Source organism: Coccinella septempunctata, chromosome 2 (genome assembly GCF_907165205.1).
Source record: "Coccinella septempunctata chromosome 2, icCocSept1.1, whole genome shotgun sequence".
Classification (NCBI taxonomy): domain Eukaryota; kingdom Metazoa; phylum Arthropoda; class Insecta; order Coleoptera; family Coccinellidae; genus Coccinella; species Coccinella septempunctata.
In genome coordinates, this window is record NC_058190.1 from 47512249 (window position 1) to 47525484 (window position 13236).

At 34.9% G+C, this 13236-nt stretch overlaps 3 protein-coding genes across 11 annotated transcripts in view; 2 read left to right on the plus strand and 1 right to left on the minus strand.

The window, feature by feature from the left end:
- LOC123306432 overlaps window positions 1-796 on the plus strand; it is a 19029-nt gene extending 18233 nt beyond the window's left edge. For all 4 annotated transcript variants that reach the window (XM_044888425.1, XM_044888427.1, XM_044888424.1 and 1 more), the window contains exon 5: window positions 272-796. In XM_044888425.1, coding sequence (XP_044744360.1) covers window positions 272-472 — 201 coding nt within the window. In that variant the 3' untranslated portion in view covers window positions 473-796. The remainder of the gene's footprint in view (window positions 1-271) is intronic.
- LOC123306429 (probable beta-hexosaminidase fdl) overlaps window positions 1-9477 on the minus strand; it is a 24087-nt gene extending 14610 nt beyond the window's left edge. Inside the window, exons 1-2 of one of the 5 annotated variants that reach the window (XM_044888420.1) lie at window positions 9459-9477; window positions 6364-6546 (exon numbers count right to left, since the gene is read on the minus strand). Coding sequence is in view for 1 of the 5 variants with exons in the window: in XM_044888417.1 (XP_044744352.1) it covers window positions 3411-3431 (21 nt within the window). In the remaining 4 variants the exon portion in view is untranslated. Of the gene's footprint in view, window positions 1-1199; window positions 1359-3410; window positions 3714-6363; window positions 6547-8216; window positions 8358-8799; window positions 8947-9458 lie in introns of those variants that run through there. The other 4 variants (XM_044888418.1, XM_044888419.1, XM_044888417.1 and 1 more) reach the window with 4 other exon arrangements.
- On the plus strand, window positions 7252-12382 carry LOC123306431 (uncharacterized oxidoreductase YjmC-like). 2 transcript variants are annotated; one of them, XM_044888422.1, is made up of 9 exons: window positions 7252-7387; window positions 9765-9922; window positions 10264-10416; window positions 10577-10765; window positions 10874-10989; window positions 11130-11228; window positions 11510-11705; window positions 11758-11912; window positions 11968-12382. In XM_044888422.1, the coding sequence occupies exons 2-9, from the start codon at window positions 9865-9867 to the stop codon at window positions 12139-12141; spliced, it is 1140 nt and encodes a 379-aa protein (XP_044744357.1). In that variant the 5' UTR covers window positions 7252-7387; window positions 9765-9864; the 3' UTR covers window positions 12142-12382. The 2 variants fall into 2 exon arrangements, with proteins under 2 accessions (XP_044744357.1, XP_044744358.1); XM_044888423.1 differs by lacking the exon at window positions 7252-7387 and adding an exon at window positions 9587-9651.
- The last annotated feature ends 854 nt before the right edge of the window (window positions 12383-13236 follow it).

Genomic DNA, 13236 nt, shown 5'->3' on the forward strand with positions numbered 1-13236 from the left:
CTTTATAATGATCCTGTTTTAGTGTATAAGATTATATGGCTTACTCAATATCCCCTCATAATAATAAAGCCCATTTATTTTTGCTGCTTTATCGATTCAAAAAAAAAAAATTGAAAGAATATCCTGAGTATACTAATATTTTTTATTACATATTTCATATACGTATACTGAAAGACTTTCAAACCTATTGTTATTTTCTGGAATAACAAGATACTCTGAATATTCCATTAAATTCTGTGCGAAATTTCCGATGAAAAATTTTTTTTTCCAGTGCATGGAGTTCGATGAATATTCGAGCGAATCCCGCAGACCATCCACTCCTGGTCCACCACCTCCTTACGAGCTGGTTGTACCAACCTCGAAATCGGAAGGGACACCCCCAAACCCCTCAGAAAATGCTGAACCCCCCAGCTACGAGAAGGCTTGTCAGCTCAGTCAGCATCTGCACATTTCAGCACAAGGATATGTTTGATTCCAGACAGAAGAAGTTATCCCAACACATGGAACTTCTGATTCTATCGAACTCTTCGAAAATATGACTGAAAGATTGTATCAATCAGTATTAAGTACCATATTATTGTGGGGAAATGACCTTCTCACAATTTTCTCTTTGTCATATTCTTACTTTTATAAGGAGTATCGAAGTTTAAGCGGAACAATTACAAATTATGCCATTAGCCAAGAGTTAATAGTTGATTAGAAGATAGTTTTGTTGCATTCACCTACTGCTAGAGATAATATATTTATGAGTAAAGTGCAATTCATTGAAAAGAATATCATAGAAATCTACATGAAACATGTAATTTATATTGGTCTATTTTGTACAGTATGAATGTTATAATAAACACATTGGATACAAACTTTGGTTCACAAACATATACATAACGTTTTATGATCATGAAAGGTAAGTCAAATTTCCCATCAAAACTCATCTTAAGCAAAGAAGTTTGTTTCAGTTCGACTATAGAAATTTTACATTTTACATTTCAGTTGCTCAAAATTAAATGCTGACAAATGTAAATACATATCTTGTATCTGTAACAAGTATTTAACATTGCTTGCATCCATCAATATTCAAATTTCCCTTACGTCACACAGCGAAATAAAATTATTACTACCACTTCTGAATGAAGAATTTCGGTGCGCATATTCCATTAAAAATCTTTTATTGGCTGGCAATATCCATAAAAATGACTTACCTAGAAATAATGAGAACAGTAATGAAGTCGAAGATGAAATGATGATAAGCACATAAATGAGAACAAAAGAATTCGATTCTAAATTATTGCATTTCGCTCTTTTTATCGTACGCCTCTATGAGAACCATCATTAAATTGATGTAATTTCAACGTTTCAAGGTTGGATTTTCAATAACAATGGTACAGCACGGTATTGTATCATTGTAATGAAATAGGTTATGCGGGATTTCACTCTTTTTTCCAGATTATCTATATACCAAATATTATTCAAGTGAGGTCATTGGTTTAATAAATAAAGAATCGATGTTTTGAAAAAAATCAGGAGTAGGTAATTCATGTATCGACAGAAGGAGTTTATTTTTCTGGGTGACAATTTTCTAATTGTGTGCCGAATGTCAATATTTGCACTAAGGATATATCAAACAATAATGAAATATTTATGGTACAGAGATTGTAGCAGGTACAAATCAAATATTGCACAAATTTCACAAACGGGTATAATTATTTTCTTTCATTATCGTTGACAAGATTTTTTTTGCTTCTGAAGTATAGATCCGCATTCACAAAAAATATTTATTTAATTACTGTTGATTGCCCACTGATGATAATTCATCACACACACAAACACCAATTAAAAAATGCAGGAGGATGAAGTGGTTCACTTTTATTAATTTATGGATCTGGCCTTGTATTATCTTGAAATGACAGAAAAGTGAATGGAAATATTCCGACAATTTGGGATTCCGGTTTATTACACATAGATAATAATTAACTATTGGAATGAAGCGGATATTTTATGAGGATGACACAAAAATGAGAGACTACTTTAAATTTCGAGATTTCAAAAGTTGAAATCAGTACCTACTCTATTGACCAATCAGGAAACGGGTAAGTCTCAAGGAATACGAGTATGATGAACTTAAAGAAGGATACTTGAACAGGTCTCACAAATCATATTCTTCTTACCATACATTTTACATTCTCTGATGAAGGGGAACAGAACATCAAAATTTCGAACCCTCTTCTACGGTACAAATTAAGAGACATGCATAAAAATTTTTTTGGCAATACTGAAGACAAATCGTTGAGATTCTGTAGAAAATCCATCCGGCAACGTATTTTGATCGAACATTTTGAAGGTTTTGAATCCTAACATGTCACATTAACTTGACCTGAATCATCAGTTGTTGTTCATTCAATACAGCATCAAGAATCTGAAGAATGTAAGAAATTTTTACTGAGTACTTTGCCCTATTCTGAAGGTCTAAAAATAGATGCCTTAGGTATATACAAAATTAACTTTTTGAGATTTTTATCTTGTTGTATTCCTGGCAGGTATGTAATGTCCAATGTACCAAGCAAAAAATGTGGTAAAATTCTGTAGAGATACCGCATCTGATTTTTAGTAGGACAGTATTAGTTTCGAATGAAGTTAATAACAACACTTTTCGGGGAATTCACTCAAAAAGTTTGTATTTGAAAATCGAAGCCTTTTCGGATTTACAAGAATATTGGAGTTCAAATAATTTCTTTCTAGAAAAATGTTTTACGATGGAAAAAGTTAAACCCACAGTTTGAGATGCACCTGACATTTCCATTCTATGTTTCAATTCATAGTTCGAGATCCCAAGTAAAAAAGAAGCATACCGATCATACATTAAGGTAAACTCTAATCTATAACTTTAATCTATGAAAGGGATGTGGATCTGTCAAGAGACATTTCTGGAAAAAAAATTATTTGAAAATTTGAAGTTCTCCAAATATCTTCGTGATCGTGAAATAGAGTGGTGAATTATGCCACTAATGAAAAAACCTTCATGTTAATATGAATAAGTTTTACTCCTATTTTTTGACGTAGAATATTTGATTAATTTCTACTTTTTACCTTGCGTATATCGGTATAGGTTATGGAGAAATAGTAAACGATTTTTGAAAAATTCAATTGAATTTTCATTGATTTGATGAGAATAAGATCATTATTCGATGAATTCTAAATAAATCGACCTGCCAGTGTTTTTCTCTCCCTCTGGGCGTCACAGAGATATGATTTATACGTTTTTGGCTCGCACTGTGAATACTCAAGGCTGTGAGAAGTAAAATTCAAGCATGTCTTGCGACAATAGATGCAGGTATTCAAGTTTTAATCTATATGGTATTAGAGTGCGCGACAACGAACAATAGTCAGCCTAACCTAAATCCAAGTTTACCTACATAATAAACCGCCTTGACCATTACAACAAAACGCAGGAACACAGACAAAATCTCACTACATCACCTAACGGTACCGCCGGACGGTCGTGTGGGCAAACGTTTCACTTTTGGCATAAACAAAGGGCGTCTCTTGTTGGCAAAACTGATACGAGGCAGTACTTCTTGTGTTTCCGAGTCATGTTCGGCATTAAAATATACGGTTCTGGAGGAGAACAGGTACAAAACTGGCGCGATGTGCTGCAGTCAGTATACAACCTTGCCCGAAACCACTTTTCTTGTTCGACGGCAGTGAATGGACTGCATATAGTGGATACGGAACGTCGACACACACTTTTGAACTATGGTACCGTTGGTAAATCCAATTATCACCGCGGTCCTGGATTCACCACAATTAATTCTCGAGATCTCTAACGATAACTGATGTGGAGCGCTGGATATTTGCTAATAAGCAACTTGTTAGGTTAATAGAGTTTGATTTTCATTTTGGGCGAAACCTGTGGATAATCGGTTAGCCGTGGAAATAATAGACGTGATATTCTGAATATTTCACCTTCGGTGTCTTGTAGAGGGGAGAAACGCTGCATTACTACAGAAAGATTGTCTCTGCTGTAATTGTACAGGGTTTTTTCGGCTGCTGAATATTGTTGTCCCGTTTGGATTAATAGTGCTCATGTGCAGAAAATTGATGCACAACTGAATCTTTCCATGAGAACCATAACTGGAACTATTAGATCTTCACCTATTCAATGGTTACCAGTTCTTTTACCGCCTCATATTCGTAGACAGACTGCGGTTATGAATTCCTGGAAAAAATTCCAATCCTATCCAGACTCGTTCCCAATTCTATCCTATATTCCCGAAAATACCATTCCAAGACTGAAGTCGCGTAAACCTTTATGGTCCAACTCTTTTCTCGATTCGAATATAAGGGACAAAGACCTTTGGCAGTCTGAATGGAATAGGTGCACTATTTTCAACAAAGAATTAGTAACTGATCCTTCGAATAGAGTTCCTGGTTTTGATCTTCCCAGGAAAATATGGTGTATTCTGAATCGTATAAGAACAGGTCACGGACGTTGCAATAGCATGCTTTTCAGGTGGAATTCAGTTGAAAGCCCTAGTTTGGAATGCGGGGAACCAGAAGAAACCATAAATCATCTAGTTAATCATTGTCCAATTTATAAATTTCAGGATGGTTTTAGAGCTATACATGCAGTTTCCGAATCTTTTTTGAATTGGGTTGTCAATTTTAGGTCAATCTGACATATTGAATCTAATTTTATTATTTTACGTTTTTCTGCTTTTGTTTTCTCTTTATTTCAGATAAAAGTTTCTGGTATCTTGGAGAAGACCTTCTGGATTTTCCTGTTTGTTGGAGAAAGAATCAATTTTTGCAGTGCGAGATGCCCTTCAATATGGAATATTTCAGCTTATTTCGTGAACAATTACAATCTACTACACTCACGGGGAGAAAGGGTTTTTTTACTGAGGTTTTTCCCTAAGCTCTTGTATCATACACCAATTTGTATGTTGCAAAATTTCGATACAGTCGATACTTTTCTCGGAATAAATAAAAGTTTAAAAGCAGTTCTAATCACTGTTCATTCCATTTCATCGTATGAGTGTTTCATAGAATGACTACCTCCCGCTAAAATACATGCATCAGCTCTCTGCCTCATAGACCTTCGTATACTGCTTGTGAATTTTTATTTTTTCCGAGAAAAGTATCGACGGTATCGAAATTCTGCAAGATACTTTTTTCTCCAGAATTGAATGGGAAACCATAAGTGAATTTTATTTTTCGAAAATCTATCCCACGAAAAAAATTTTTGAAGGAAAATATCAAGGGGTTGTAACTTCCAACCCCTAATAATAAAGTTATGAAATCTAAAAAATTGTGTGAGTAACATCTACTTAGTGCTTCATATTATGTATAGTTTCATGACTCAGGCTGTATCTTGGAAGGGAGGTCGGTTTCGAAATTTTTTTATAGGAACTACCCCTGCTTATTTTCATCGGGGAATCATCTCCCTTCTTCGCATTTGTTTACAGATACCCTGTATAAATGAGTCTTCAAAAATTCGCTTTACAATAAGACTCAATCATGTGCGTACAGAGTTGTAATACAAAGTTACCTTTAATCAAATGGAACACCTATATTCCGACATTTGAACAGAGCTCAGTTCAATGCCTGTCAAAATTTTGGATGATATTATCAGATGAGCACTGCAGGATATAAATCTATAGGTTTCATCTCAGTTGGTGTGAGTGCTAGGTATAGAATACTTATATCACCGTTGACTTTCCCTAACATTTTCAGATCATAGGTTACCTTACATAAATTTGCATGTCCCCCATCTCATTTCAAGTTGAGATGGGTGTTGAAGAGAAAGTTACATTAGGCGGATGATATCGCAAGTGGTTTGCAGATTTTTATTGGAATTTTAACGAGAGTTATCAAGTCGTTTGTAATTATCCTTGCTTAAAATAATTATTCACTCAACCAAATCCCCAGTTTCATTCGATGAATTTAATTTTTTTCACAGTTCAGTTTATGTATCTGTTAAAATCGATGAAAAGTATTAAATTCTGATATCATCCAGATCAAATAAATACCCTTCGAGGGTTTGAATCGGGGAAAAAGATATGATGAAAATATATCAGAAATATTCAATCTGCACACATTGAACAACACATATGAACTTTTATTGCTAACATTGAGGATTTAATACTCAATGCTTATAATGAATGTCTTGAATGAATGAATCGCTCCAGAATCAAAATGATTCTTTGTTTTGACTCATCACATTAGCTGCTATTTCAAAAGTTCACCGGAGAATATCGAATTTTTTTCAATATAAGTACGAATTTCTAAATTCCTGATATGTTTCATTATACCTACATCTAATATCCAGATGATTTTTTTAATAATTTAAATGATCAGTGTCGGTACCTTTCACAACAGCCTTGACTTCATCTGCGTCCTTCTCCTCATCTATCCAATGGGCAAGCCAATTACCATATGAAACTAATGGAATTTTAGTGTATCGCGATCTGAATGCACTCCTTCACTTCTCAACTATATTGACTGTCAACGTCCCTTCCGTAATAAACCCTCGCTGATAATTCCATTAGTCTGCAACAATACAAGGTTTCGGTCAAAGGGTTATCACCACTTAACAGGATTTCAATTGGTATGCAATAGCCTCATTGGGTAGAAAACCTGCAGGTTTTGCATTCTGTACATGAGGAAGAATTAGGATTTAATAGCAGGAAATCTCCCTTTTTTCATTTGGTACAAACTGTGAGAATTAGTTTCCATAGGACAGTCACTGTGCTTCTGTAACGAATCAGATTCACTGAATTGTTCTTTTCACGTTATTCACAAGTTTTTTTTTCGTTTTTTGGTACAATTCGACCCCTCGAAAGGCAAAATGAATCGGAATATCTTATCTGGTTGTTTCTTAAATAGTTAGTCACATTAGAATGTTGTATGAATTCTGACTATGAGAGAAAAAAAATTTCAGTATATGCAAGGATAAAATTTTCGAGTGCATAACAGGAAAGGGTAGGTATACTCCCACATATTATAGAGGGAAATCTGTATGAAATGATGATGGAAATTGTGAATGTGTAAAATAAAAAATCTTCTCAGAATTTTTTTTGTCAAAATGAATTTTTTACTCAACAGTGCTTTTTCACCTATTAATCAATACCTATTATTAGGCTAATAAAATTGTTACGAACTGAAAGGCAAGACTGAATAGAAGAAGAATAAAAAGCTGCTATTCTCATATTGAAATATGTCTAAACATAAACTCATAGACAAACCTATTGCTTCAGGGAACTTTAATATTTGAGAACTCACATTGACATTACGATAGAACTTGACAAGCAGTTCCAGTAGCTCAGAAATACCAATACTTATGTTTGATGAAATAATTAATGCCATTCTGCAGATTTATCCCCTGTGAAACGTAAGTTCATAAAAAAAAATCTCAGTTGATCAGAATATAAGGAAATGATAATGAAAATGACATTTAATGATACGAGAGCATAAGACAGTATAGGTACGTGATTTCGAAATTATTTTTATTTGGGATTAAATAAAAATATTGACTACATTTGTGACACCACCGTAGTAGGTATTCGTACTAAATGAATAAGTGGAGCATTGGTGAATTAATACGTTAAATTATTGAGATAATAAGCTAATATTCCATACATCTTTACCCCAATAAAATATCCTTCTCAGATGACTCTGTTCAAAATATTTTTCATGAGTCTCATCATGTCTCAACTACTTAGGCCTCATATTTCGTGATAGGAAAAATACATAATAGTCGATATGTAAGTAAACAAATTTGAAGATCTTTTCAGAATTGATAGGCTGGTAACAACAAAAACGTTTACAAATCCACTCATCCATTTAGGAATTTATGTTAACAGGCACCAAACGGTACCTACTTCAGAGAATAAGTCAACAAATACAAGTGCAGTGGACGTGCAGCAGTAAAACTTTATTGCCCAATATACAAGTGCATTTCAGTACCTATTTCATTTCTTTAGTCCCGAACAGAGGAAGTCAGTTTTCGTTAGAAGTGTGAGAATACAGGTTTATTTAGTGGGTTTCGAAGAAGAGAGGTGAGCTCAGGTGAAAATGTTTTGTTTCGATAATTCTATAGAGAGGTATGAAAAAACCTCTCTGGGTTACTTGTTAAAGGAAGGTTTTCGCGAAGGTTGAAAGAAAAATATGAGATGATTTATTGTATATGAATTATATGATGTATGATATGAATATCTTACTCTAGAGACCGCAAAATTATATCTGCTTGTTTTGGCTTCGTCCACATAAAATTGAGATTACCATTATCACCCAAGTTCCTCAACTCGTTTTTAGATTGTTGCTTCCATTGATAAGACTCATTTGTACTTGATATATTCAATTGGAAGTAATTTGGAACAATTACATACTATGAATTCATAATTAGTCTTTCAAACCTAATTAGTATGCTTCATATTCCTATGAACTGTTTGAAATACTATCGGGTATCCTTTGGTTCACTGTTATTCATATTGTCCAGTTGAATAATAGGCTCTCATTACAGTTTTATTTCTCCCTGTTCTATTCAAATGTTGAAGTGAAGTTAGGTATATGAAAATATGATACTTGTGAGAGGAAAAAATTGGATAGTTTGAAGTTGAAGCCATGCAGTTCTTTGAGAATATTTTGAGCTTCCAGTTGTATTTATAAACACTGACCTACTAGATGCCCCAAAGCGTCTTTCTCCGAATTCAATCAGATTGTCATTATAGGACAACAAATGCTCATCATTACATAATTTTTTTGTATGAAGGGCGGCTTAAAGGCTTAAAAATTAAGACTCACCCATAAAATTCAACATAAACTTATCACCTAAGGCAAAAACACTAATATTTTCGAGTCGGATTTGTAGGTTATATTACAACAACAAACGGCAGGAATGTCCGTATTCTAAGCGCACTGTGTAATCATTCATTTGACGCTTGCGCTCCAACTTACGAGGGTCCATCTCATCTCGTGCAGCTTCTCGATCCCATCTCTGTCATCTCATCTCAGTTTCTGGGATGAACGCGAAGGTTCAGCTTGGATACTTGGATGATAGTGAAGCGGCCAAGGAAATTCCCGAAAAAAAATTGAATTGGGAGGAGCTCAAGGCAGCTTTGTTGGAATGCTACATATTTCAGAGTTTTTCTTTCACTGGGCCCACACTCTCAGATAATATTTAATATCATAACTATGTTTATATTTATTTTCTACTGTAATAAAGCTTGAGATATGACAACTGTTCAAAATTCCATCCATTTTCTGTTTCACAATATCCTTAATCAATCGTAAAACCTCTTAAGGATGTTACATACTGATAAATCCTTTGGGCGCATCCACCTAAACATGGAGAAAATATAATGAGGAGAGTTTGATGTATAAAAGACATAAAGATTTAAAACGATACCTGACCTGTAGTCAGTACTAAAAATCGAATGATTCTGTGAATTTGATAGACTCACCTTATTACTTTCAAACGGTGCATGGTCAAGAGTTTGCACAAAAGGTGCAAAGGTTCTCAAAGAGAATTAAAAATAACTGCGATGAAGTCATTTACAGTTTGGTAGTCACTGATAGTGTTCATGTTCTGACCACTTGTTGACAAATATTGACTAGGGTCATGAAAAGTAAACATTGAATGCATGTAACAATCAGGTATCGATTTTAAAGCACAGCTTATCAAAGTGTGAATGTGTCTGGAATATCTCGGGATTTTGATATCTTTATTTGCATCACCATTCATTACCAACAAAGTCTTGTGTCTACAGGCAATAAACATTTGAATCTTCGGAGATGAGTGATAACAAGAGGAGTCAGTTGGGAAGCGTTTATTTCTAAATATTCAACTGCAAATTCAGTAACACAAAAATGAAGAGAATCACTGAAAGAATGTTAATTTTTAGACGGTGGCACTGCGAGAAACATGGTGAGTCTTTTTCCTGATGAATTTGTCAAAATTTCTTAGATTTTAGTTATTAGGTCCCTGCATAAACCTACCCTTAGTTAGAGAAATATTAACTATAGATAATCAAATGCGAGTTATTCTCCTTACATATGGAAAAGTGTAGCTGCTCGCATTATACTTAACACCCTTGAGTATTAAGGTGTGATGTGGTCAAGGTTGAAAATTTCTTTTCAGTACACGTATTTTATTTCTGTATTTAATCCTTTGTATATCACTGAGAAATATTGACCATTTTCATTGAGTATTAACCCGCAGAGGTTGAATAGTCAAAGCCATTTTAGAATATTTGTGTTTTCATGTAGACACCCCGCTGATTCCAATCCCGGAGGTGAAGAGATTCATCTTCGATTGCATGAGAGCTGTTGGAACGCCAGATGATTACTCTCAGCAGATGGCGGAGATTTTAGCAGATGCTGATTATCGAGGACATTTCAGCCATGGGATGAATAGATTAGGTGAGAAATATCCGTGATTTCGAATTGGGTTAAGGTTAAGAGATACTCGTTGTTGATATACATACCTTAAAAGAGTATTAGTTAATCGAGACCTGTTTTGGATTTACCCATAACCCGATAGTTCTGGTGTAGAGTCCTCTCATGAAATAAATATTTTTAGCAATGTACATAGATCAGATCGAGAAAAAAATGTGCGACAACAAAGCGAAGCCCAAAATTCTGAAGGAATTTGGGGGGACTGCTTGGGTAGATGGAAATAACGCCTTAGGAGTTGTTACGGCCAATTTTTCAAACAAGTTGGCTATTGAGAAGGCAAAACAGCATGGAATATCTTGCGTTTCTGTTAAAGGTAGGTCAGTAACACGTTTACCCGAAATTTCCAGCTATATCTGTATTTAGTTGAGTCATTTAGGGGATCCACTGCAAAATTAAAAATTTTTAAAGGATTAATTTGCAGGGTCAAATCATTTTGGAATTTGTTCCAAATACGCGGAAGATGCTTTGAAGCAGGGCTTCATTCAATTCAACTGTACCAATACTTCTCCACTTTCTGTACCAACTAGAGCCAAAGAGGTGAGTAGGTAACTTCATTCAAAAGATGCTCCCTCTCGGAAGTTTTTGAAGTTAACACATTTTTATCACGCTATTGGGATAGATTTTACTTGACAACCTAACGATGATCATGATCAATATTTACTGACTTGTTGCTTTAGGCATTCTTTGGAACAAATCCATTTAGTTTGGGTGCACCAGCTAAAGATGGGGATAGTTTTCTTCTTGATATGGCCACAACCACTGTCGCTGTTGGAAAGGTGAGTTATCTATAGATGCTGAGTGAAATTCTATATTGAAAAGATAGTTAATCTTCAAAGAACCGACAAAATCTTGTGTTGGTTATGAATTAGTAGGTAGCTATTTGAAAAACAACACAAAGGCTTCCTCTTATGTTGATTGGGGGCTCAAGCTCATTTTACAGTTGCACAACCGAGAAATGTCGATCAAATTAAAAAGTATATTGTTTTCTTTCGCATTCGACGAAGAATGAAAAAAAAGTGTAGCCAGCACACAACCTAAATCATGTGTTTTATTGAAGATCGAATTGGCTGTGAGGAAGAATGTTAAAATTCCCGATTCGTGGGCATTGAATGAGGTCGGGAGACCAGAAGATGATCCCGCCAGAGCTATGAAGAAGCCAAGACTGTCTCCACTGGGAGGTTCAGAAGCCATGGGTGGATACAAGGGGGCTGGACTGCTGTTCATGGTAGACATACTGAGTGGAATACTTTCTGGTAAGATCTGTTGTGGTTACACGATATATTTTCATCTTGAACCTTTTTGCAGGATCCAAATATGGACCGAATATAGAAGCCTGGGGAAAACTTACCGAGCCAGCCAATTTGGGGCACTGCTTCATCGTCATCAATCCAGACTGCTTCGCTCCAGGATTTCAATCGAGACTTTCAGATGTAATAAAAAATTTGAGAAAATCACCACCTGTAAGTTTTACAACAACTAGAAAAACTAATTTCACAGTCGAATTTTTTTGTCAAGATGGACCCTAAAAAACCAGTGATGGCGGCTGGTGATCCAGAGAAGAATCACAAAGTATCTGTCGATAGAGCTGGTGGGGTTCGATACGTAAGGAACCAGATGGAAACGTGCGAAAAATTGGCGAAAATGTTGAAAGTGAGACCTTTAGGGTCAGTCTTAAAGACGAATTGTTGAAGGAAGCTTGTATCGTGTGTGAATTTATCAATTGGGGCTAAGTCAGACAGTTTTGAATGAAAAATTTTTGGTAGTTGAGTGTGGAGGCGTTAAAACAATCTGTGAAAAACTGAAAATTCTGACGACTTTATTCTCATTCTATACAAACACTTTTTTATGTTACAAATGGTATTTTGTTGCTTCTACATGTGTTAAGTTTTATAATCTTTATTAGACTAATAATAAATATTTTTCAATCTTTCATGATATTCATATTTTTGAACCCCTCGTTTCTCGAATTGTTACAAGCGGAAGGGCAGTTATTTTCGATTCTATACAATGTCTGCTTAGACCGATACTCTCAATAATTGTCAACACTTTGGCAGCAATAACACTGCTCCTCAGTCTAGACATGTATTATCTATTTGTTGAATTCAGTGATTTCTTAGGAATTTTATCAATTTCTTAGAAATTATGAATGAAGTTGATGACCCTTACTACAGAATGGTCAAGATCTTAACCAAGAAATTTTCGATGAGAAACATCTAAACTACCCTCCTGTGATGAAATAAAGGCAGTTCATTTCAAATTGACGTTAGAATGCCCGATTACAGAAATCCAATTTACTTTCAGCGATCGCAGCTACTCAACTCACTTATTTTCCCATTCTCGGGCATAGACGACCTGTTTTCGGGGACACTTTTTTAGTATGGCGATCGTTCTCTTTTTCTCTACTCCTCATAGTCTGAAGTTTAAAAAGAATGAAAATTTCTAACTTTATTGTCCATGTGATTGATTGAATAGAAGAAATTTTGTTCTTTTACACGTTTTGCACCTGATTGTTTTCCTACTTCTAATTTCAAAATATTCTACAATATACCGGGTGGATGGTCTATTAGACGTTTCGAAAAATTTTAAATTATATTTGGAAAGCCAAAGTGAATGTTAATGTTTGGCAGAAGTTTGTGACGTCCCGAATCTAAAAATATTTTCAATCGATAGATTGAGACGAAAGCGCTATGCGAACATGCAGTAAAATTATTAGAATGACCATTTTAAACTGGCAATCATATACATACTGGGTTAGAACTATAGGAATATCGAAAACCGTATTTT

What these genes read in the sequence shown, in the direction of transcription:
- LOC123306431 (XM_044888422.1), top strand. Translation starts at nt 9,865, where the DNA reads ATGAAGAGAATCACTGAAAGAATGTTAATTTTTAGACGGTGGCACTGC. An exon ending in GTGGCACTGCGAGAAACATG is followed by an intron (nt 9,923 to 10,263) that starts GTGAGTCTTTTT and finishes GTTTTCATGTAG; the next exon opens with ACACCCCGCTGATTCCAATC. An exon ending in CCACTGTCGCTGTTGGAAAG is followed by an intron (nt 11,229 to 11,509) that starts GTGAGTTATCTA and finishes GTTTTATTGAAG; the next exon opens with ATCGAATTGGCTGTGAGGAA.